At 35.1% G+C, this 19,507-nt stretch overlaps 1 protein-coding gene across 3 annotated transcripts; it reads left to right on the top strand.

Annotated features, from left to right (window-relative positions):
• The first annotated feature begins 1,231 nt into the window (after positions 1-1,231).
• LOC110465638 lies at positions 1,232-10,843 on the top strand. 3 transcript variants are annotated; one of them, XM_021521595.1, is made up of 12 exons: positions 1,232-1,316; positions 2,693-2,727; positions 3,016-3,473; positions 4,021-4,404; positions 4,681-5,088; positions 5,325-5,431; positions 5,908-6,245; positions 6,552-7,410; positions 7,674-7,695; positions 8,583-8,915; positions 9,180-9,455; positions 10,436-10,843. In XM_021521595.1, coding segments are annotated over exons 2-12 (3,216 nt in total). In that variant the 5' UTR covers positions 1,232-1,316; positions 2,693-2,725; the 3' UTR covers positions 10,465-10,843. The 3 variants fall into 3 exon arrangements, with proteins under 3 accessions (XP_021377270.1, XP_021377271.1, XP_021377272.1); XM_021521596.1 differs by having other exon boundaries at positions 1,242-1,361; XM_021521597.1 differs by lacking the exons at positions 1,232-1,316; positions 2,693-2,727 and having other exon boundaries at positions 3,415-3,473; positions 4,008-4,404.
• Positions 10,844-19,507: the final 8,664 nt, after the last annotated feature.

The following is a 19,507-nucleotide window of genomic DNA, read 5'->3' as shown; positions in this document are numbered from 1 at the left end:
TTGCACTCATGATATTAGAATTTATCCTGGGGTCTGGCCACAACCCTAGGGACCTAGTTTCTGAGTCACAGCTTGGAAACAGTTGAGATCCCCACCCCATAACCATACATAAAATTGCTGGGCATAAAAAATCAAATACAGATATGCTACAAGGATTGGCCTTGGGGTCTGGCATATTCCCTCGGATCTCATTTGGAGAATATTTTGCCATGATTGCATAGATATACAGGTGAGCGATAAGGCCCTCTGGGCCTTTTGTAAAACATTTCAAGCGAGTTTCTACACCATAAGACATAGATGTTTAAATCATAAAACCACAAATTGTCGTTGTCTCCAATGGCTTCTTCCAACATTTTTATATAGGAAATGTTAAGAGTGAAAAAAGGAGCGTTTATTATGTGATCGAGAGAGTGGACTTAACGTCTTCTTGCTCTTGCAATTATCTTAAATCCTTCATTGTAAAAATATGTTTTCAGAACCGTTCTCCAGGGACAAGGTTACGTCGACTTAGTACAATACTGTCTCAAAGTATGCGAAGGCCAATCATGTGGACGAAAACATTAAAACTGATTCACGTAACAGTCGCATAGAATTACTTGGGCCTACAATGTAGTTAATTTATTCGTATAGTCCTTTCTAGAATCCTGAAAAGTCTCTTCAGTAAATGATAAATGTCCGACAGGAACAAGTGCATTCTACAACATTTCAGAAGATTGTTGTCCTAACTTGTCTACCCTTCGAGTCGCATCCTTACCCTCGATGTTTAACACGATCTTATGTATGTGGATACAATGATACTCTCGGCGGGGTACAACACGTCAAAAGATGTCTACATTAAATTAACATATAAACCTTAAACTGCAAGGCATTTAGTCTCACTTTCATTGAAAATATATGCTTGACTTCGTTGCATATACTATGTCTATGTTTCTTTATTACATCGCCCTCTGTCAGTGTTTGAAAAAGTTAAGGAACGTTGGATGGGCCATTTTTATTTACTTATCAACTTTTTTGCTTTCAACCAATTTTAACAAGACCCTGTTGAATGCTAATTAAAGTGCCATGACCATACCGTCGTATAGCTATGCACGGTGAAGGGATCTGAATAGAATACATACCCTATTTTACCTGCCGTCAATGTATATAGATATATATGAATAGACGTATACCGGGTGTGTTAGCATTAAATGTTCTGGTTCCTTAGTTGTCTCCTCTTTATCTATACACCCCGCTAGGGCAGTCTACAGTACTTGCTGCGACATGAATAGTAAATAAACAAGGAATGGCCAATTGGCCGGATTAACAGACCACATCAGGTATGTTTTTATGTAGCTACTGGCCGGATTGACAGACCACATCAGGTAAGTTTTTATGTAGCTACTGGCTGGATTGACAGACCACACCAGGTAAGCTTTTATGTAGCTACTGGACGACGCTATTTTTTTGGAAGGCTATGGTAAACCTGACATGATTGTTAGATACTGATCTAGATGTCACGTAGGATTTATGCCATGTTTCGGTTAGCTGTATTTATGGTACGAATGGTCATGTTGATTAGCATATCTCCGTGTAGACAGTACGTTATATACACCATATTGTTCTAGTCATAGTGTCATTATACTGGCGGAATTCATATTTTTTACAGTTTAGATTTACATGCTGTTTTGATTTTAAAAGTTACTGCGTCTGATAACTATGACATAGACCTGCACACATATTATTATGAGATCATGAAACCAATAATAACTTGTAAACATACAACATATATTGTCGTATCTTTCAATACAGCGTATTTACATTTCCATCATGACGTATTATTTTAGGTATATTTACTCGACATAATGATCACTGCATAATACTGCAAATGATTTAAACTGTTCTTGAAGACGACTCTACGCCAGTAAATTAACTTATCTAAAATTAGATAAATGAACATTTACCGTTACTTTAAGAATATAAAACACATTTCTATGGATATTATGTACACAACGTATAGCAATTTCGGATATTACTATTAAAACCCAGTTAAAAGATGTTCAGCAGTTTGACAGTGTAATATTTCATTGACAGGTATACTACATGTACAATATAACTCCTGTACAGTGTCATTCATCGTCAATATAATGTCGGTATGTCGGCACAGACAGGGTTTTAAATATCCATTCAAGTACGTCGGGTGTCTGACGTGTATTGGAAACCCTCGCTTATTATTGATTATCTTGATCCGTAATCCAGTATATCTTTAAGTGTCTTACTTGTTATAAATAGTACATTTTATATAGATGATAAGGTATTTCCGTTTTACTCTTTAAAACGGGTTTTTTCACATGATGTGGCTTAAACTTATTTTAAAGATAACAATACTTCCCTAACGAGGCAGTCCCATTTGTGGAAATATGCTTAGTTAACCAAATTTACCACTTACACAGTTTTAAAGCCACATAAAGGCATTAGGAAATGCACGTGCTTTAATTAAAAAATGAATGGATGAACACTAAGAATTGTTTCTTTAAACTTTTCGAAATTATCACAAAAAAAGTACGTGAGAGACTCGTTTAAGCTAACTGTACTTTGAACGACATGTTTTTCTATAGTTTTGTATAGGATTTGTCAGCTTAATAACACAATAAAAACGTTCTTTAGCATTATTTATTTGGGTTTTTCCTGTATAATAAATGATATTTCTTTGTAGTTAAAAAAGGATCATATTGGATCAATCTAAAAAATGTAAGTACTGTGTATCTTCATATTTTTTCCCCAAAGTTTTCAAAGTGTGTCAGATATGACTGAATACTCACTTAAAACTCGTAGTTAAAAACAATTGTTCAAGACGTCTTCAAGTTTTCTCTATTACAGGTAATGTATCTTTAACTAAATGTAAATTATTTTTGTGATAATTTTGCAATCGTGTAATGTGTAAAAACTGTTGTAATTTTGTGTCTGCCTTGTAACCTTAAGTATCAGTTTATAATATGTTCTCACATCAAAACACTAAGTGTTATACCTTCTATTAAGGGCCAATGAAAAGAAGGTCAGCTCTCACTTGACCTACCAAGAACTTTGGGACGCTGTCCGTTTTCGTGATATGCCTCAAATAGACGCCTGGGTCAGTGAGGGCCTTGAGCTCTTCGATTATGACCGCCAGATGACGGTATATCATATCGCCTCACAGTGTGGGACCGTTGATTTTATAGAAGAACTGGTTCGAAGACACCCTACCACGACACATCTGATTATGCGCGGCAGCAAAGAAGGTGCCGTGACCAGTCTCCACTGGTGTTGTTGTATGACAGCCAATGAGAAAGATGACAGCGGCCATAGCGTCGGCATCCTCGACGCCCTTTGTAGGGCCGCGGGTCCGGGACTAGCGCTATACAGTACGGGGAACGAGGACGCGGCTACATGGACTGACTGGGCAAACGATGACGAAAAACTATGTGAATATATAAAATGGAGAAGACAAAACACGGCAGGTGATTAGTTCTCAAGCTCCTCTTGTTTTTTTACTTGATCTTACTGTTCCGGCAGCGAATAAAATATACATTACAGCTTTGCTAGGGTAGGGCATAGGCTACGATTAGCAACGATTATCAGGTATTTTTTTTACTTTTAAACGTATTTCATCACAATTCTAACTATTTCTTGAATCTTTACTGTTTTAAAGCTATAGAATAGCTATAATTATTATGACGTCGCCAGGGGTCATTCAGTACAAAGCGCCCTCATAGGATCATTAAAAACTAAAAACCGCCCCAATAGGATCATATATATTACTGATATGGTCTTGGTTGGAATGACACTAAATGACCGTTTGGAAAAAAACGTTGCCATAACAGACAATCACAACACCGCATCTATAGCCGTGCACTCGAATATGCTGTTTTGCTTATAAAAGAGGGACAGCTTACCTGCGGCAATGTAGTAGAGCAGTCTGGTCTAACATATTGTTTGCATTGAAATCGGTTTATTTTCTATATTGCATTTCGTGTTTGTTATATTCCTATTAGAACTTTTGTACAGGGTTGCCTCCGGAGATAAGGCGTCTAGACAACCGATCCATCCACCAATACATTCATACGTTTGGCAGCATGGGGAGCGAATCTGCTGAGAGATACAAGCAAGCCATTAAAGGTAAGACGGAGACCTCTTACTGCATCCGTCTGGTATTCCTTGGACACGAAGGTGTGGGGAAGACAACTCTGATGTTACGGATGACTGACCAGGACGTATCCAAATTGAAACCCACAAACCAACTGGACGTCCTCCTCAATCTGCTCATCATTGACCGAATCAACAAACAACGTAAACTTCTCCAGCCAGGAATGGAACAGGAAGTTACTCGCCAGAGGCTCAGAGATGTTATTGTCGACTCATTCCTCTCAGACCCTTCCTCGACAACTGAAGGTACCTGTTGGAGTCGTCCCTACACTGAGTGCAATTTTCAAACTTTTGTGTTGACGCTATCATTATATAACATAGTTTTAAAAAGCTCAAAATAAAACATATTTTGATATAACATTGAACAAATATGATGACAAGAACCACGAATCTGTCACGAAATACAACGATTTGCAGTATTTTGATTATACTTTTCATGTATGAACTTAGAATATTTCAATAATTCTATTAACATACTGATTGCACCTTTCGTACGTTATACAGATATGCTTACATTTTTAGACGGAACTGCGTTGGGTGCGATGACAAAGCCGCCGGATACTCCAATCACAGAGGGCATTGTGAATCGTAGTTCGAGTACTTTTTCTGAGAGCCCACGAGCCTCTTTGGTGACTCCTACCACACCCCCTGAAGTAACCTCTCCACCTACCACACCTTTAACTCCGGACACAGTCTTTAACGCGCCCCCTATTATGACCACCTCAGCTATTCACACAGAGGCAGCCGTCGTCATGACATCTGGACCCACAGAAGATTTTGGACAACGAGGACACAAAACCTATGTCAGTGTCTTTGATTTTGGTGGGGAAATGATGTTCTCCAACTTCCAACATATTTTCCTGAATACAAACGCAGTTATACTCCTTTGCTTCAGCTTACATAACTGCTTTCAGAACGACGCCATTTTAGGTAAATATAATATTCAATGACTAAATTTATTTAAATTTAAACTAAAACATAACCCATAGGTTTGGCGAGATAGGTGTGATTACAGAAACTAGTGTCACGAACAAGAACCATAAATAAAAAAAGAAGAGAAAAAATATATGACAGGGAATGATCACGACATCAATTCTATAAAGCGACAATGTTATTAAGCATTCATAGTTGCACATTCATTTTACTTTCATGCTATTATATTTCAGACCGTGTCTACTTCTGGTTGAAGTTCCTGTCTACCTTTTCCGACGCGAACAGTAGATATCAACCACCGGTGATTCTAGTGGGAACCCATCTGGATATGGTGGAGGAGGTACAATTATTGATATTTTAGAAGGATTTATATAAAAGTGCCAAATAATACTTAATAATGTTGAAATATTTTGATTTTTTTTAAAATGATCACCTCTCATAATATAAACATCTTATAACCAACAGGAATTAACGTTACTGAATGGACATATTATTTTAGTAAAAATATATATATTAAATTGGACGTTTTTCAATATTTGAGGGTTTACTAGTTTTCACGAGTTGTATATATATATAATGACCATATGATACGACAAATATTGTAATATTGACATTTATTTGACGAAGTCTTAACTGTCATTAACACCATTAGGTCTCACTTGATCAATTAGTAGAACATTTATATACGTTGTAAATGTGGCAAAAAGAAATGACGATATTTAAACAGTTATACAAAAAGGGTTGTAAAGAAAAGTAAAGTATTGCAATGGGTACAACAGATATATGGTTTGTTGGTTCTAATCTTGATGTCTTTAGAGTCAGAGAACATCGATCAGGCAAGAGGTCAGGAGGAAGATCAAGAGTGATCCCCAGGTGGCTACAGCGTTTGACAGACACGTGGTTGAGTTTGTGATTAAAAACAGTACAGTAAATGTTCGGTCAGCCTATGATGATCTATGGAACCTAGTACACGAGGCGGCTGTGCACCAATCACAATGGGGACAGCTTCTTCCCGCTACCTGGATCACACTAGAACGTGACCTGATGCTTCTGAAAGGTCAAGGAGTAAAGGTCATGACTTTAGATGAAGTCAATGCCAGAGCTAGGAATTTAGTGGTACCGTTGGATGAACGTGATGTTCTTGCAATGCTCGAGTGAGTAGTTTATAAATTTCAATGAGATATTTAGATCTATAAAAATTAAAAAAAAAAAGGAATTCATTATATTTGTTATAATCCTACATACCAATATGAATAATTCTATGACAATAAACCCTCGTTACGCTTATTCATTATACGACATAAGATAAATGTTATATAGTAATATATGCGAAATCATAATTTCAATAATATCACTGTCTTTGTATTTTATATCAGAACTGTTATCAAGCGATTTACGATCTTTAAGTCTTAATGAGCATTAAATAATGTCAACTGTTATATCTTTTCTACTTTTCTAAGGTATCTTCATGTTATACGAAGCATATTAAGTTTCCAATTGGAAAATCCGAATTCCCGGATTATCCTCGACCCTCAGTGGTTGATTCAGGCATTCAGAATGATTGTGACCACTGTGAAATTCCGCCAGCAAGGACTGGACCCTGAACTGATCTCGGAATACGACAGAACAAGACGATTGACCATACCTTTTATCGACGCGGTTTGGACAAAAGGAGATGCAGAGGGGTTCATGGAGTTTAGAGACACCATATTGCTTTACCTCGACCGTCTCGAGCTGATTGTTAAGCCACTTCCGAAAGAGGACGAGACGTGTGTAGACTATTTCATCGTGCCGTGCTTGCTTGATGAACCGAACCCTAATCATATTAGACCATTACTAGAACAGAAGGGAACCATCAAATCACGAACACTTTGTTTCGAGTTTCGTGAACGTTTCATTCCTCCCGCTGTATACAACAAGATTTTGGCTTCTTGCATACACCGCTTTGAGGTGCTTCGACTGTCCGACCAAAACGACAACCTATATCTACAACAAGGACTGGCATGTTTTGCAATAAGTGTTCGATGGAATATGGCTCTACATTGCAAAGACTCTCAGATAAAAGTTACTTTATTTTCTAATGTTGTAAAGAAAGTGGAAGAGGGGGACGGTTACATGGTTCGAGTCATTTTAGAAACAATTATTCAGGCAACAATGAAACGATCCCACCAAGGTCACCTAAGATTTGACTATTATGTCAGCGATGACTTCCAGGTGAAGAATGATGAGAGTATGGTAAAAGTATTGACGACTACACAGGTAAAATCAATGTCTAGACGGTCAACGGATACGGCTGTCTGGTTCACTGTACGAAAGCAGGTAAGGCTTACAACAAGACATGCTTAAATCCGTATGTTATAAAGATACCGAGGTTTCACGGTAATAAACGGTTGATTTTGTTGGAAGAATGCGACATATTAGTCGGGAATTGAAAGTTGATAAATCATCTTCATCTACTTAAATGTTTAATTTAAAATTATACGGTAAAACTTAAATTATTTGCTCGGTCATATTTTCGATCTGTTTGCCCGAAAACTAATATTTGCTATATTAAAAACATTCCCACCTTTTGTTGTTTACAGATGGCCAAGTCCTCCCTGTCAGGTAAATGGTATTTCAATTTTTCGATGTTATTCAAAACGCAAGTTAAACAAGCAAATCCAGCATTTTCAACTTCATTGGAAAAAAAAAAATCAAAATATTGTTGAATTGATATAGTTATCTAGGTAATATTGTTATGTTTCAGGACGCGAGTTTACTCATATTTTGGAGCAACAGAGCACAGTTATGCCAGTCTCATAGGCAAATAAATACAAAATTGTCAGAAGCTCGAGGTCGATAACAGAAAATGTAATGGTTATCGGAGTTTTGGTAATATTGTATTAATCTACCTATCAATAAGCACATGAAATCTATATCAGAGATTCCTGATTTTTTGTCAATTTCTGCTTTTAAAATTCTCATAATGGAGTACTGGAGTTCTGCTAATTTTTTTTACTATTTTTTACCAATTAAAAGTTTCACCAATAATACAATGAGCAAAAACTAATATAGAATATACATGTTTTGACTAGGTCATAATAATTAGCTGGTATTGCCAAAACGGTAAGGGATATTAGCTTCAATATTTGAATTTCCAGAAAACCAATACACTGTTGCTGAACCTTTATATTGGTCATTGCAGTCGAACCTTTCTGAAATAAACTATAATGATTACTGTAGTGTAAACTGCGAAATTTTCGCCGCAGGAAATTTTTCGTTTTTTCGTCCTTTGTAATGAATGCAAATTTATCATTAAAGCGAACATTAGTAAACAACATAATACGCATAGCAATCGAATATGAAGGGCGAAAGTAACACTGGGCAAATATGGATTTTACCAGCATAGGATGAAAGTTTGGCTTGGCGGAAGTTTCCATAACCGTATACAGTATTGCATCGTAGCAACATCGTAATATCTAATCACCAATGTGTATTTTTGTTAAAACCAGTTCCGCAGTCTGAACGTACTCTTCTGAAAAGATGCCCAACGCCAAGGGAAGTAATTAGAATTGCAAAGTATGTGGGCAATACGTATACTTTGTTCTTTGGTATCATTGGTATGAACGAGGTCAGAGTTCAACAACTCCGAGAACAGTTTGAGCATGGACAACGACTGGACTTTCTTTCTGTGCTAGCCAGGATCACGTTTGCATGGAAAGACGAATTTGGGAATAAAGCAAACTTTATGCAAGTGAAAAATGCGTTTGAATTCTGCGGACTTGATCTGACTGGACTGTTTGAAGACATCACACAACTTAAAAATGATAGAATATCTCCAGAAGGTATTGCAATATTTTCTATGAAGCATTACAAACTACATTTCTCTTACTAAACTTGTCTGAAAAAATTGCCATAAAAGAGAAGTATAGGGAATACTTTTGTAAGAAATCTTTAGATTATCGCAGTTATTATCTTAATTTATGTTGTCGTTTCGGTATATAAAACGATTAATGTAATTAGTCAAAGATAAACATAATAAGCAGGAATATTGACAGAAGGTAAAGGTAGTCTCATTATCTTCTAACGGGATTATTTTTCTTTTCCAGATCTTGGAATTCCTGCTAGTATTCAGAATTCACGTCCATTAGAGGAAGAAATATCGGACATATCAATGATCATCCTTAAAGCGTATTTTATTGTATTCGTAGAGCTTAACATTACCATAGAAACTATAGAATTGGCAGAAATGGATCGCAGCAAAGCCTTGGATTTGATCAAATATCTACTAGGACAATGGGTGGAAACGTTTAAAGACGAAGCTACAATCCGACAACTCTACCTCGCTTTAAAGGAATGCAAAAGGAACTACACCAAGTTAATAGGTAAATTGATAAAAGCTATTTCAATATAGTTGCGGAACTGAATAATTGGTTGACAGGACGACCTGGCCGCCAATGCGTTTTTCATACGAGTTTTGTTATGTATCAAATACATCAAATTTGTTTTAATAATCTAACATCATGTATTTACTCTTGCAGAATTAAAAAAAAGCTAAGTGCACACACATTAATATATCGGTGGAACTCGTTGTATAAGACTATAAAAACTTGAAATGAAATTTTTGAAAAATTCAAAAGAAGAAATTTAAAATACTCCACTACATATTTTTTCGAAAAGTTGGTTTGAATATCGTGAAGCAAATAATGAAGTTTGTTAATACGATTCGAGATAAATAAAAATAACATTCATGAGTTAACGTGGTCTTAATGTAATCTACTTTTATGAAAGAGTACGGTTGTCATTAAGACCTGAATGTCTACTATGAGAGTTCAGTGTTTTGTGGAGTAATTTGAACGTGACACAAATTCCTGTATATGATGTGACGTCATGAAGGGTGTCACAGGAAACGACTACATTTCCGGAACATCTGGTTTTTCCTCCAGATTTTCATGGAAGTTCATGATGCTCTCCCCTTTTATTTGATCTCTCCTCTTGTTGTCTTTTTGAATTGACTTTGTGTCAAGATGTTGTCTATGTGTTTTAGAGCTGTGGTACCCTTTGTTCTTATTGTAAATGCTGTGACACATTGTTTTAGACGTGTGCATCTTGAAGGGAGTCTCCTCCATTATTTATCTTGCTTGAAATTTTCTGTGGACACGTTGTATCAGCATTGGGCATTACCGAGTGCAGGAACCTCGTCTATCACTCGCCGTCATTTCTAAATGGGAATGTTTAAGGTTCTATTATTTCCGAATAGTCGAATAAATATGGAAACAAAATACATACCGATTTCTCTCCTTTCCGTCTACAATCATAAATGTGCTAATTTTAAACATATTTCAACGTCTTGATGTAATTACAGAGTTGGTGAAACGAAGACAGCTTGTATAGCCGGTCATCACCATGGAAACAACCAGCGTTCGACGTTAGGACGGAATGAGTTTGTTGTTGATGAATGATTTGTTCCTTTACCTATTAAATGGTATTATTAACACCCCTAAAGTCAGTAGTTACATTCCAATATCCATGATTGGTAAAGTCCCAATTATCAGGGTTTCCCTGAATATGCGCCCTATTGTTATCGCTAGGGTTTTCTACTTGACGTTGTGGTATTTTATTCTATTTGACTTTACAGTGATATTGTATCCAATGCTAAACAATAATTATGATTAGTTGTTAGCTGAGAACGTCCTCGTCGTTGTATTTGATACAACTGTAAATCAATAAAACAGAAATTAAAAAAATAATCACTTTGTGATTCCTTTATGTTGATGTTTTACATGTGGAAGAGGTTTACTTTGTTTCTGTGACCCAAGTATTGTGTACGATGGCCGACAAGAGCCTGACACAAATATATGAATTTTCATATCTTTTTGTACCATGGTACACTTTTATATGGTACACAAAGATATTAAAATTCAAATATTTGTGTACCATGTAAAAGTGTACCATGGTACACAAAGATATGAAAGCAGAAATAAAATCTGTATCTTTCTGTACCAAAATAACGGCCGAAAACAGCCATGGTACAGAAACATGTGAAACCATCAGACGTAAAGTTTATCAAGTATGACAAATTACAACCTGATAATGCTGTCATCACATAAAATGAAATGTTATCGCACGGAATGTCTGCTATTTTGATTACACCAAATCAGCTACCAAACTATTACTTACTCATTTACATTGAAATCAACTATTCAATATCCTGTATCGAATTTTATAAAAGTTTTATGTAAAAAAGGAAGTCATTCTGGAATATTTTTCTAACAATTTCATTTCTAATGTTTTCTATCTGCTTCAACTTCTCAATTGAAAGAAACTCCAAATCAGTTGAAAACGCCGACGGGGTCCGTAGGGGACAAGGGGACAAAAGAGGAAATCTTACTTACTTTGAAGGATAAATAGTCTACCTTTTTATAAAAAAAAATGGGGAAATACGATGAGCTAGTTGTACGTTTCTTTTATAATCTTGACATCTATCAAAACAAGGGAAATGACAAAAATATGCAGATGTCCTTCATCCCTTTTGGAAACCCTGTCAAGGCCCCAATACTTACACAGTTGCAACTAACTCTGTTTTTCATCAGATGTGATTAATGAACTTCAAGACTTGTTTCGACGTTGTAATGAGGGCTTCACTATTCGGGGTCAGATCTGGTCATAGTGTCCGATGACAACATTCCGATCCTCTAGTGGTACACTTTTTTCATATTTATTTTTACCGTAGGTGGTATAAAAAGAAACGAATAAAGTGTAACGCGGTACTAAAAGGAGAGAAGCTTTCATATCTTTTTGTACCGGGCAAAAGTGTGCCACGGTACAGAAAGATATGAAAATTCAAATCATTTTGCCGGCTGATATCGGCTGTTGGTACTTAAACATGCGAAAGTAAAGAGTTTTTTTTGTAAAGTTGTTTATAATCTTTATGTACCATGGTACACTTTTACATGGTACACAAAGATTTGAATTTTCATATCTTTGTGTACCATATAAAAGTGTAACATGGTACAAAAGATATGAAAATTCACATCTTTTTGTCAGGCTCTTGTCGGCCATCGTAATACCAGCATAAAACATACATGTAGTGTGCATACATGTCAAACCAAACTTGGCTTTTGTTCTGTGTCACGTTTTAGTTTAGGTTTCATATTTAAATTTTATTTTTTACGCTTATCCAAAATGTTGATGAGACGTTCTATAGAATGGATATCGTCATGTCTGTTTACACACTTTGGTTTCCACATGATAACTTTAATCTAAACAGTATTTGATTCAATAATCAAGCTAGGTAATTATATACCTGTAATTTCAGAGGGATTGGAAAATATGCTTAGAACCTTTGCAAATTCCTCTCCCAAACATATTTACAGGCAATTAAAATCTTTGAAACTGGGACACCTTCACTGCAATATTATGTTATGAATAAAGATGCTTCACTCTTATTATTAGTAATATATATCCAGGTACACATACCTGCACTCACTCAAGCGTGGTTGCATACGCACATGCTCGCATCCACACATATACATGTGCATAGTTCTAACTTTGATGTATTAACAATATGAACACGTTTAATCTTCACATGTGTACATTCAGTACTAATTACCACAAATAATATTTAGAATAAGACATTCAGTTATAAGCACTTTAAAGTTTCGCATGTATACATGCATTACCTACTACACATATTGTATTTACTGCAATGTACTACATTGTATCCATCCAATACAGTTACAACATTGTATAGGATAGGAATTACATGTATAATAGTTTCAATTGTACATATGTTTAGTTACTATAGTTTCAGTATTTGTTACAAAATAATGTATTTAGAATAGAAAACAAACAATGATAAGCCCTATCAAGTTCCAAAAGAATGGAACTTCAGTATTAGCAACATGTACAGTTTAAGTACTGTGCACATTATCGATATTTTGTACTATAGATATTGCCACCAAAAATATTTCAAACTTGTTTGCATTTTACTTACTGTCAGTTATAACATATGAAAACCATTGTATGTAATCAAAATATATGTAATGTACACAAATCAATTAAGTATCAACTAAACCGTTTCCTGAATCTAATACAATTTTGAACTGCCAAGATTATTTCGTTGCTCATCTGAATTAAGTATTGTTACTTCCACACAGAAGAGTTCAGATAGGTTAATGTTTAGGTTATGTATAATATTTTGCCTTAATCTAATGACATTTTTACATATTGGCAAGATATAGCAACTACTTTTGTCCTTTAATGGGCATGCTATTTCAAATTGCTACATTTTAGTCTCGATCTCCTATTCTTAAATGTCGTTTGATTTAATTGAAACTTGTAAGCATGTACACTATTCAAAGACTGGGTTCGAAGTTGAGCAAAATCCGCGCATAATTAATGAGCATAGTACGCACTGAATGGTCTTCGTCCACATTTTAGTTTCCACAAGATAACATGCCTAAATATTGTTCAATTTTTGATGAAACTTGATAAGCATGTATAATATACAAAGACTGATAATCACATATAATCTTGTCCAAAGACTAAAGGACGAAATCTGCTTGAGGAAAACGTTGCTTTCATCTGATAAAAAACGACGAGAAAGATGTATGCAGAAAGTTAATTCTTAGATGTCCGAGTTGCAACATTGAACTCAAGTTATTTAATAAAGAAATTGAAATCAACTAGCAGACAAAATGACAAGAAACCGGTTTTAATTGGGGTATCACAAATTTAATGCTTGGAAATGCAGTGCAATTTGGTTGGGGTTCACAATGTTGACAACGAACACATTTACATAGAGATTTCCATAATCTGATATACGAGAATGATAACTATAATTTCTATTTAAACAGGTATGTTAATACTGTTTGGTGAACATATTGGTGCAAATGTACGACATCCTCTTAAGTGACATTTTCTGTAACTTCAAAATAAAACAAAACTTTCACATATTGAAGAATAAACAAACAAAGTTATGTGTAATTATATTTTCACAAAATTTGTTTCTCGATAAATAATGATCTATGGTTAAGACATTATATTCTGTCTCGGATCTCGACTGTGAAGCTCCAGTCAGTTTATGAAAGACCATAATTAAAAAGCACCTTCGAATGTATCACTTTGTTTTCAAACAATACCAGGCTACCGTCGCTCTTATAGGAGAGTTACAGTTCATCTGTACGTTATGAATAGTTAAGTTATATATTGATACATGTTTATATGAAGAACCTTACATCAAGTATGACAAAACACAAAAGTACAACAAAAGTAAACTAAGGTGTGTTCACCAAAAAAGGAATTGTAAAATCAATTGTTTCTTGATATCGATAACAGTGTGAAAACTTTACTCTAGACATATAAAGTGACGCCATCACAAAGCTTGGTTGCCGGTGTGTTCAGATGATCATGTCTTTAGCATGCGTAGTCATCAATATGGAAGTCTGTACGAGTTCCGCATCATTAAGTCGAAATAGGCATCGCTGTCAATCGAAGCGCTTACTCCGGCATAGTAAGAGGTGAATTCACGCTTGGTTACCTGCAAAAATAAAACATGATCTTATTTCCATCTCAAATCTTATATTTTCTTCACAAATTCCAAGAATTCCTCAAGATTAAAGGGTGCATATCAAGTTGCTCTATTTAATGAACTTGTAGGAAAATTAACAATGATTAAACATTTTGGTAACAATTTACCAGAAATCAGTTAGCTATATATAAGGCGGACAAAATTTGATCGTTGGTATAGACAGCTTACATTAAAAAAAGATCAACCAAAATTCAGATTGCTTTATATCTAAATTTTGATACAACTTCAATTGGAATTGACCTTTGCGCACCAAAAAAACCCAGAAAAATTAACAAGAGATTTCGGAGGTATCTTGGTGCCACCATCGTACCATCTTCATATGACCTATTTCGGATTGATCTTTTCTTTACTTTTATCTGTTGGATTGAGCCATGCAAACAGTATCTATGTACCTTGTGGCCCCTTTTTATCAAAGCTTCATATTGCTGTGTATGACATTGTTCTGTCAAGGTGAGGTTGTCATTGGACCTATTTACTAGCACAGTAATTAATGTCTAACAATGAGACATGTACAATTTACGACTTATGAAAATCAACCTATAAAATGTTATGAAGATATCCAGTACTTCTTGAGAAATAGGGAAAACAAACTTGAACTGTCCAAATTCAAGACGGCTGTCCGATAGCCTTCCTGTTTTCCAACCAGCCTCAAAATTCGATTTGCGTAATAAGGTACCGTGAGGAACGTGCGTGTGTAATTTGAGAAAGATCCCTCGAGTACTTTCTGATAAGAAGCGTTAACAAGAATTGTTTCAGCCAAATCGAATGACGGACTACGGACCTCCAAGGAAGGTTAATTTGAATAGCATATCAAATGGTAGGCTTATAATGCATATGGTGTTCTAAATGGGAAAGATCATCAAATGTGTGCCTCCACCAATTACCACGTTTTTGACTTCGGAAAGAAAAACGATTTCATTTATCGAAGTACATGAAATTACATAGTAACAACGTTTTGGGGAGAAACTTACTATAAGTAATACTGTACAATCACAAATTTTCGTGTGACATTACATTTTGTTTATTTCGTGGATACCAAAAATCCACGAAATTAAATCCCTACGAAAACATAAATTTGGTATGATATAGATAGGAAAAAATCAAAAATCAGTGAAATATAATGTCCTTGAAACAGGCTAGTATATGAAAACCACGAAATTTTAACCCCACGAAAATAATACGCAGGTAATAAAACTATACATCCAACATGACTGTAGCACATTAACAAATGTATCAAATCCGAGCCGAGCCGTATTATCAAACTACATTAGTCTACTGAACCTGTTTCACCAAATTCTATTAGGTTCAAATATTTGTATATCTTTGTTGTTTAGTTAGTTCACCCAATTAAAATACCACTTACACCTCAGAGTAGTCTTGAGTGAATATAGAGATATGGAAATCACAATCTAGTAACAGTTTCTTATGCTCTGAAGTTTCAAACGCATTAAAACTTTTACTTTTTAGTTATGGCAATATTTGCAGTGGTGGTTTCAAAGTAAATCAACCTTGTGTAAAAAAAATACTTACATAAAGTGGCAGTGTGACATCTCCATCAACAAGCTTCGCCATACCATGCAGTGACTCCTGAACAAAACTGGTGATGCTTTCCGTTGTGAATATAACCCCATCATGCAAATTGTTGTGACAAAATTTCGAGTGCAAATATGTGTTATCTTTGTGAAACACCAATATCATGCTGTTATTCCGCTGCCATCATGATATCCATCTGAACATTTTGGTTCAGCTTTCAAAATTCAATAATACTTTTGAAAGTACATGATGAACCTCACTCAGATAATAATGTGATCTCAACAAAATAAATCTGACAAGATGTTACACCTGATCAGAACAAACTGATTGCTGACAGATAATCTAACTCGACTAGTTAAGTAACATAATGTAAGTTGAACCGAAAGAAGATGATCGTGGTTTTGTTGTCTCTACCCCGAGTTCTCGGATACGAGAACGTGACATTACTTGGATTCGACTTATGGGTGTCACAGATGAATCAGAAGATGCTTACCCTTTCTTAAACACCTGGTCTTATACTCTCCTTGTATTTTCAAGGGTCTCCGTGTAAATCTTTCCTTTATTCATATTTTACTCAACTTAATCTAGTTAATAACAAGGTTTATCGTAACAAATAGTATACAATACTGTAAACTCCATCAAAATATTTGGCAGTAATTCAAATCATTGTTATTAAATAAACGGTTGTCTTTTTTTAAACATGACACTTAAGTTTTTTTTAATATTTAGATAAAGACCACCTCATCTTAACGAAGTAGATGAATGGATAGTATATCGGTAGAAATACATTGTCGAAAGTGTAGCCAAATCACATAAATACAATCTACAAGTATTTATGGATGTAGTATCATGATAACAACTCGAACGAAACAAGTCCAAAGTAACGTCAAATTGGATTTATCAACTGAAGAATAACATTGTAAGGAGGAGCTAGAGGCCCTGTATCGCTCACCTGGATCTTTATACCCAGCAATGGCATAAATGGCTATGGGTCGGGGATCTCAACCATTTTAAAGTTATGGCCCAGAAATTAAGTCCTGGCCTATCCAGACCCAAGGGTCATTATAAGTATTGTGTTCGTCTTATGATTCCCAGCAATGGCATAAATGGTTATGGGGTGGGGATCTCAACCGTTTCAAAGTTATGGCTAAGGAATCAAGTCCCTGGGGTGGGGCCAGACCCCCGAATCAATTCTTTTATCATGATCGTGTTTGTCTCTTGTTTGATTCTTAGCAGTTCTTTACATGGTTAAAGGGCAGTGCTCTCGGTAACGTCCAAGTTAAAATTGCATTTGGCCCCACTTCTTAGACTCAGGGGTCAGCACTTAAACTGGTAAAATGTTGAGGCGGGTTGACGCTGAGACACTGCATCCTAACAAAATTTTTGATGAATCACCAATTATGTTTCTAATCACAAACACCTAGGTTTGTTTTTCAACAGCAAGGCAAATTGGTCTAACCACATAAATTATATATACGAAAAAGCTTATAAAAGAATTAATATATTTAGAATGTTGAAATACAAAATTGAAGAAAATCATTTGAAACTCTATATATCACATTTATATGTCCAAGTCTGGAATATGCTAATATTATATGGGAAAACTGCACGCAGAATGAATGCAGTGTCTTGGAGTATATCCAACTAGAGGCAGCACGCATTATTTCAGGGTTAAGACGTGGAACAAGTCATGCTATCTTATATAGAGAATCTGGTTTTATAACACTTAATAGAAGAAGACATTTACATCAAAGTACTCCTTTTTTAAAATATATAATAAGAAATGCCCCTCTCATGTCTATGATATAATTCAACCGCACATTAATAATAATACTGACAATTATCATCTCCGCCACAAAAGAATGTTTGATGTTCCTATACCAAGAACTCAGTTATATTATGCCAGTTTTTTCCCGAAACTGATGTCTCAATGGAGCAATTCAACTTGCTGGTATCCCACAATGACATCCATTGGAGCTATAAAAAGAGTTTTTTTACACTCAGATTAACTGGATTCTCAACCACAATGTACTGATATTTTTAAATACCATGGTGATCGAAAATTTAATATAACCTTTTGTCAACTTAGAAACTGTGCCAGTAACCTGAGTTCAGCTCTATTTGAATCTCACCTAATTGATACCCCTGCCCGGTTATGTAGTTATCCTGTTGAGGATTGTGATCACTTCTTCTTCCGTTGTACTCTGTATACTAATCAAAGGCAAATTCTCTTGAACTCCATTTCTTCTCTTAATGACATTATTCCATTAAATACTCAGACTTTTCTTTATGGATGTCAAAGACTCGATATCAATATGAATATAAGTATTTTGGAGATGGTTCAGATATTAATTAAAGATACTAGACGCTTTGGCTAGATTACACTTATTTGTTTATCTTTTTTCACATGACTTTGCTGTGTGGAATGATACTAGTACATACTTGTCCACCAGCATCATTTTAATTGCCATTTTTTGTAAAATCTTGTTTTTGTACAACAATTATCAAATCAAAGTACTGAAAGTACTGAAAGCTAAGGCAAAAGATATATATATTATTTTTGGAATGGAGAACAAAATAAAGACGAAGTTCCCATCATATTGTACAAAAGGATTTACTGTTAATTTGTTATGAATAAAAGTTTTATGTAAAAGTGTACCACTGTGAAGTTATTCTTCTTGTGTGTACAGTATATCTTCATAGGTTTGTCAGAAGAGTGGTACCAAGTTTCCTCTAGAATATATCATTTTAAACCTTTGGATAATTAATTTGCATAGGAATTAGGAATTGCTTCCCTTTTTCCATACAATGTATTTCATAGAACATTAAAAACTGAAACTGGCATTTACCCCTTTGACCAATACCTGATTATTTTAAACCATTAAATAGATTATGCACAGATTGTGAACATCTTTGAACTTTGCCTTTGTTGTTGAATAAGATATCAACCCTTGCCTTATCTGACAAAGTTACTTGGCATAAAACCATTGACCAATCAGAGTACAGTATGCTAATTAATTAGGCATGGATTTCACTCAACTTTGAACTTATCGTCTAAGTTTGTATATTGATCAATATATATTCAAGCAAGTTATCTTGTAAAGTGTGCACATCGACCAGGGTTGGCATGCTTTTTAATACGTGTGAATTTTGTTCAAGTTTCAATTTTGCATCAGTCAGTGTATATTGTTACAGAACAATATTTATAAGGATGTTTACTTGCCGAAACTAAATTGTGGATAAGCAAGTGGATTACTGCTACCCATAAATTTACAAGTCTCTCAATAATTTTGAAAAACTTTTAAATAAAGT

This window comes from Mizuhopecten yessoensis, unplaced genomic scaffold, assembly GCF_002113885.1.
Source record: "Mizuhopecten yessoensis strain PY_sf001 unplaced genomic scaffold, ASM211388v2 scaffold11095, whole genome shotgun sequence".
NCBI lineage: Eukaryota > Metazoa > Mollusca > Bivalvia > Pectinida > Pectinidae > Mizuhopecten > Mizuhopecten yessoensis.
The sequence above is the reverse complement of the archived record's forward strand: the minus strand, read 5'-3'. Positions and strand labels throughout refer to the sequence as shown.

Bases quoted from the DNA above. Each gene is read 5' to 3' on its own strand.
- LOC110465638 (XM_021521595.1), top strand. The intron at 4,405-4,680 runs GTACCTGTTGGA...TTACATTTTTAG, and splicing joins CCCTTCCTCGACAACTGAAG to ACGGAACTGCGTTGGGTGCG. The intron at 9,456-10,435 runs GTAAATTGATAA...ATGTAATTACAG, and splicing joins GAACTACACCAAGTTAATAG to AGTTGGTGAAACGAAGACAG.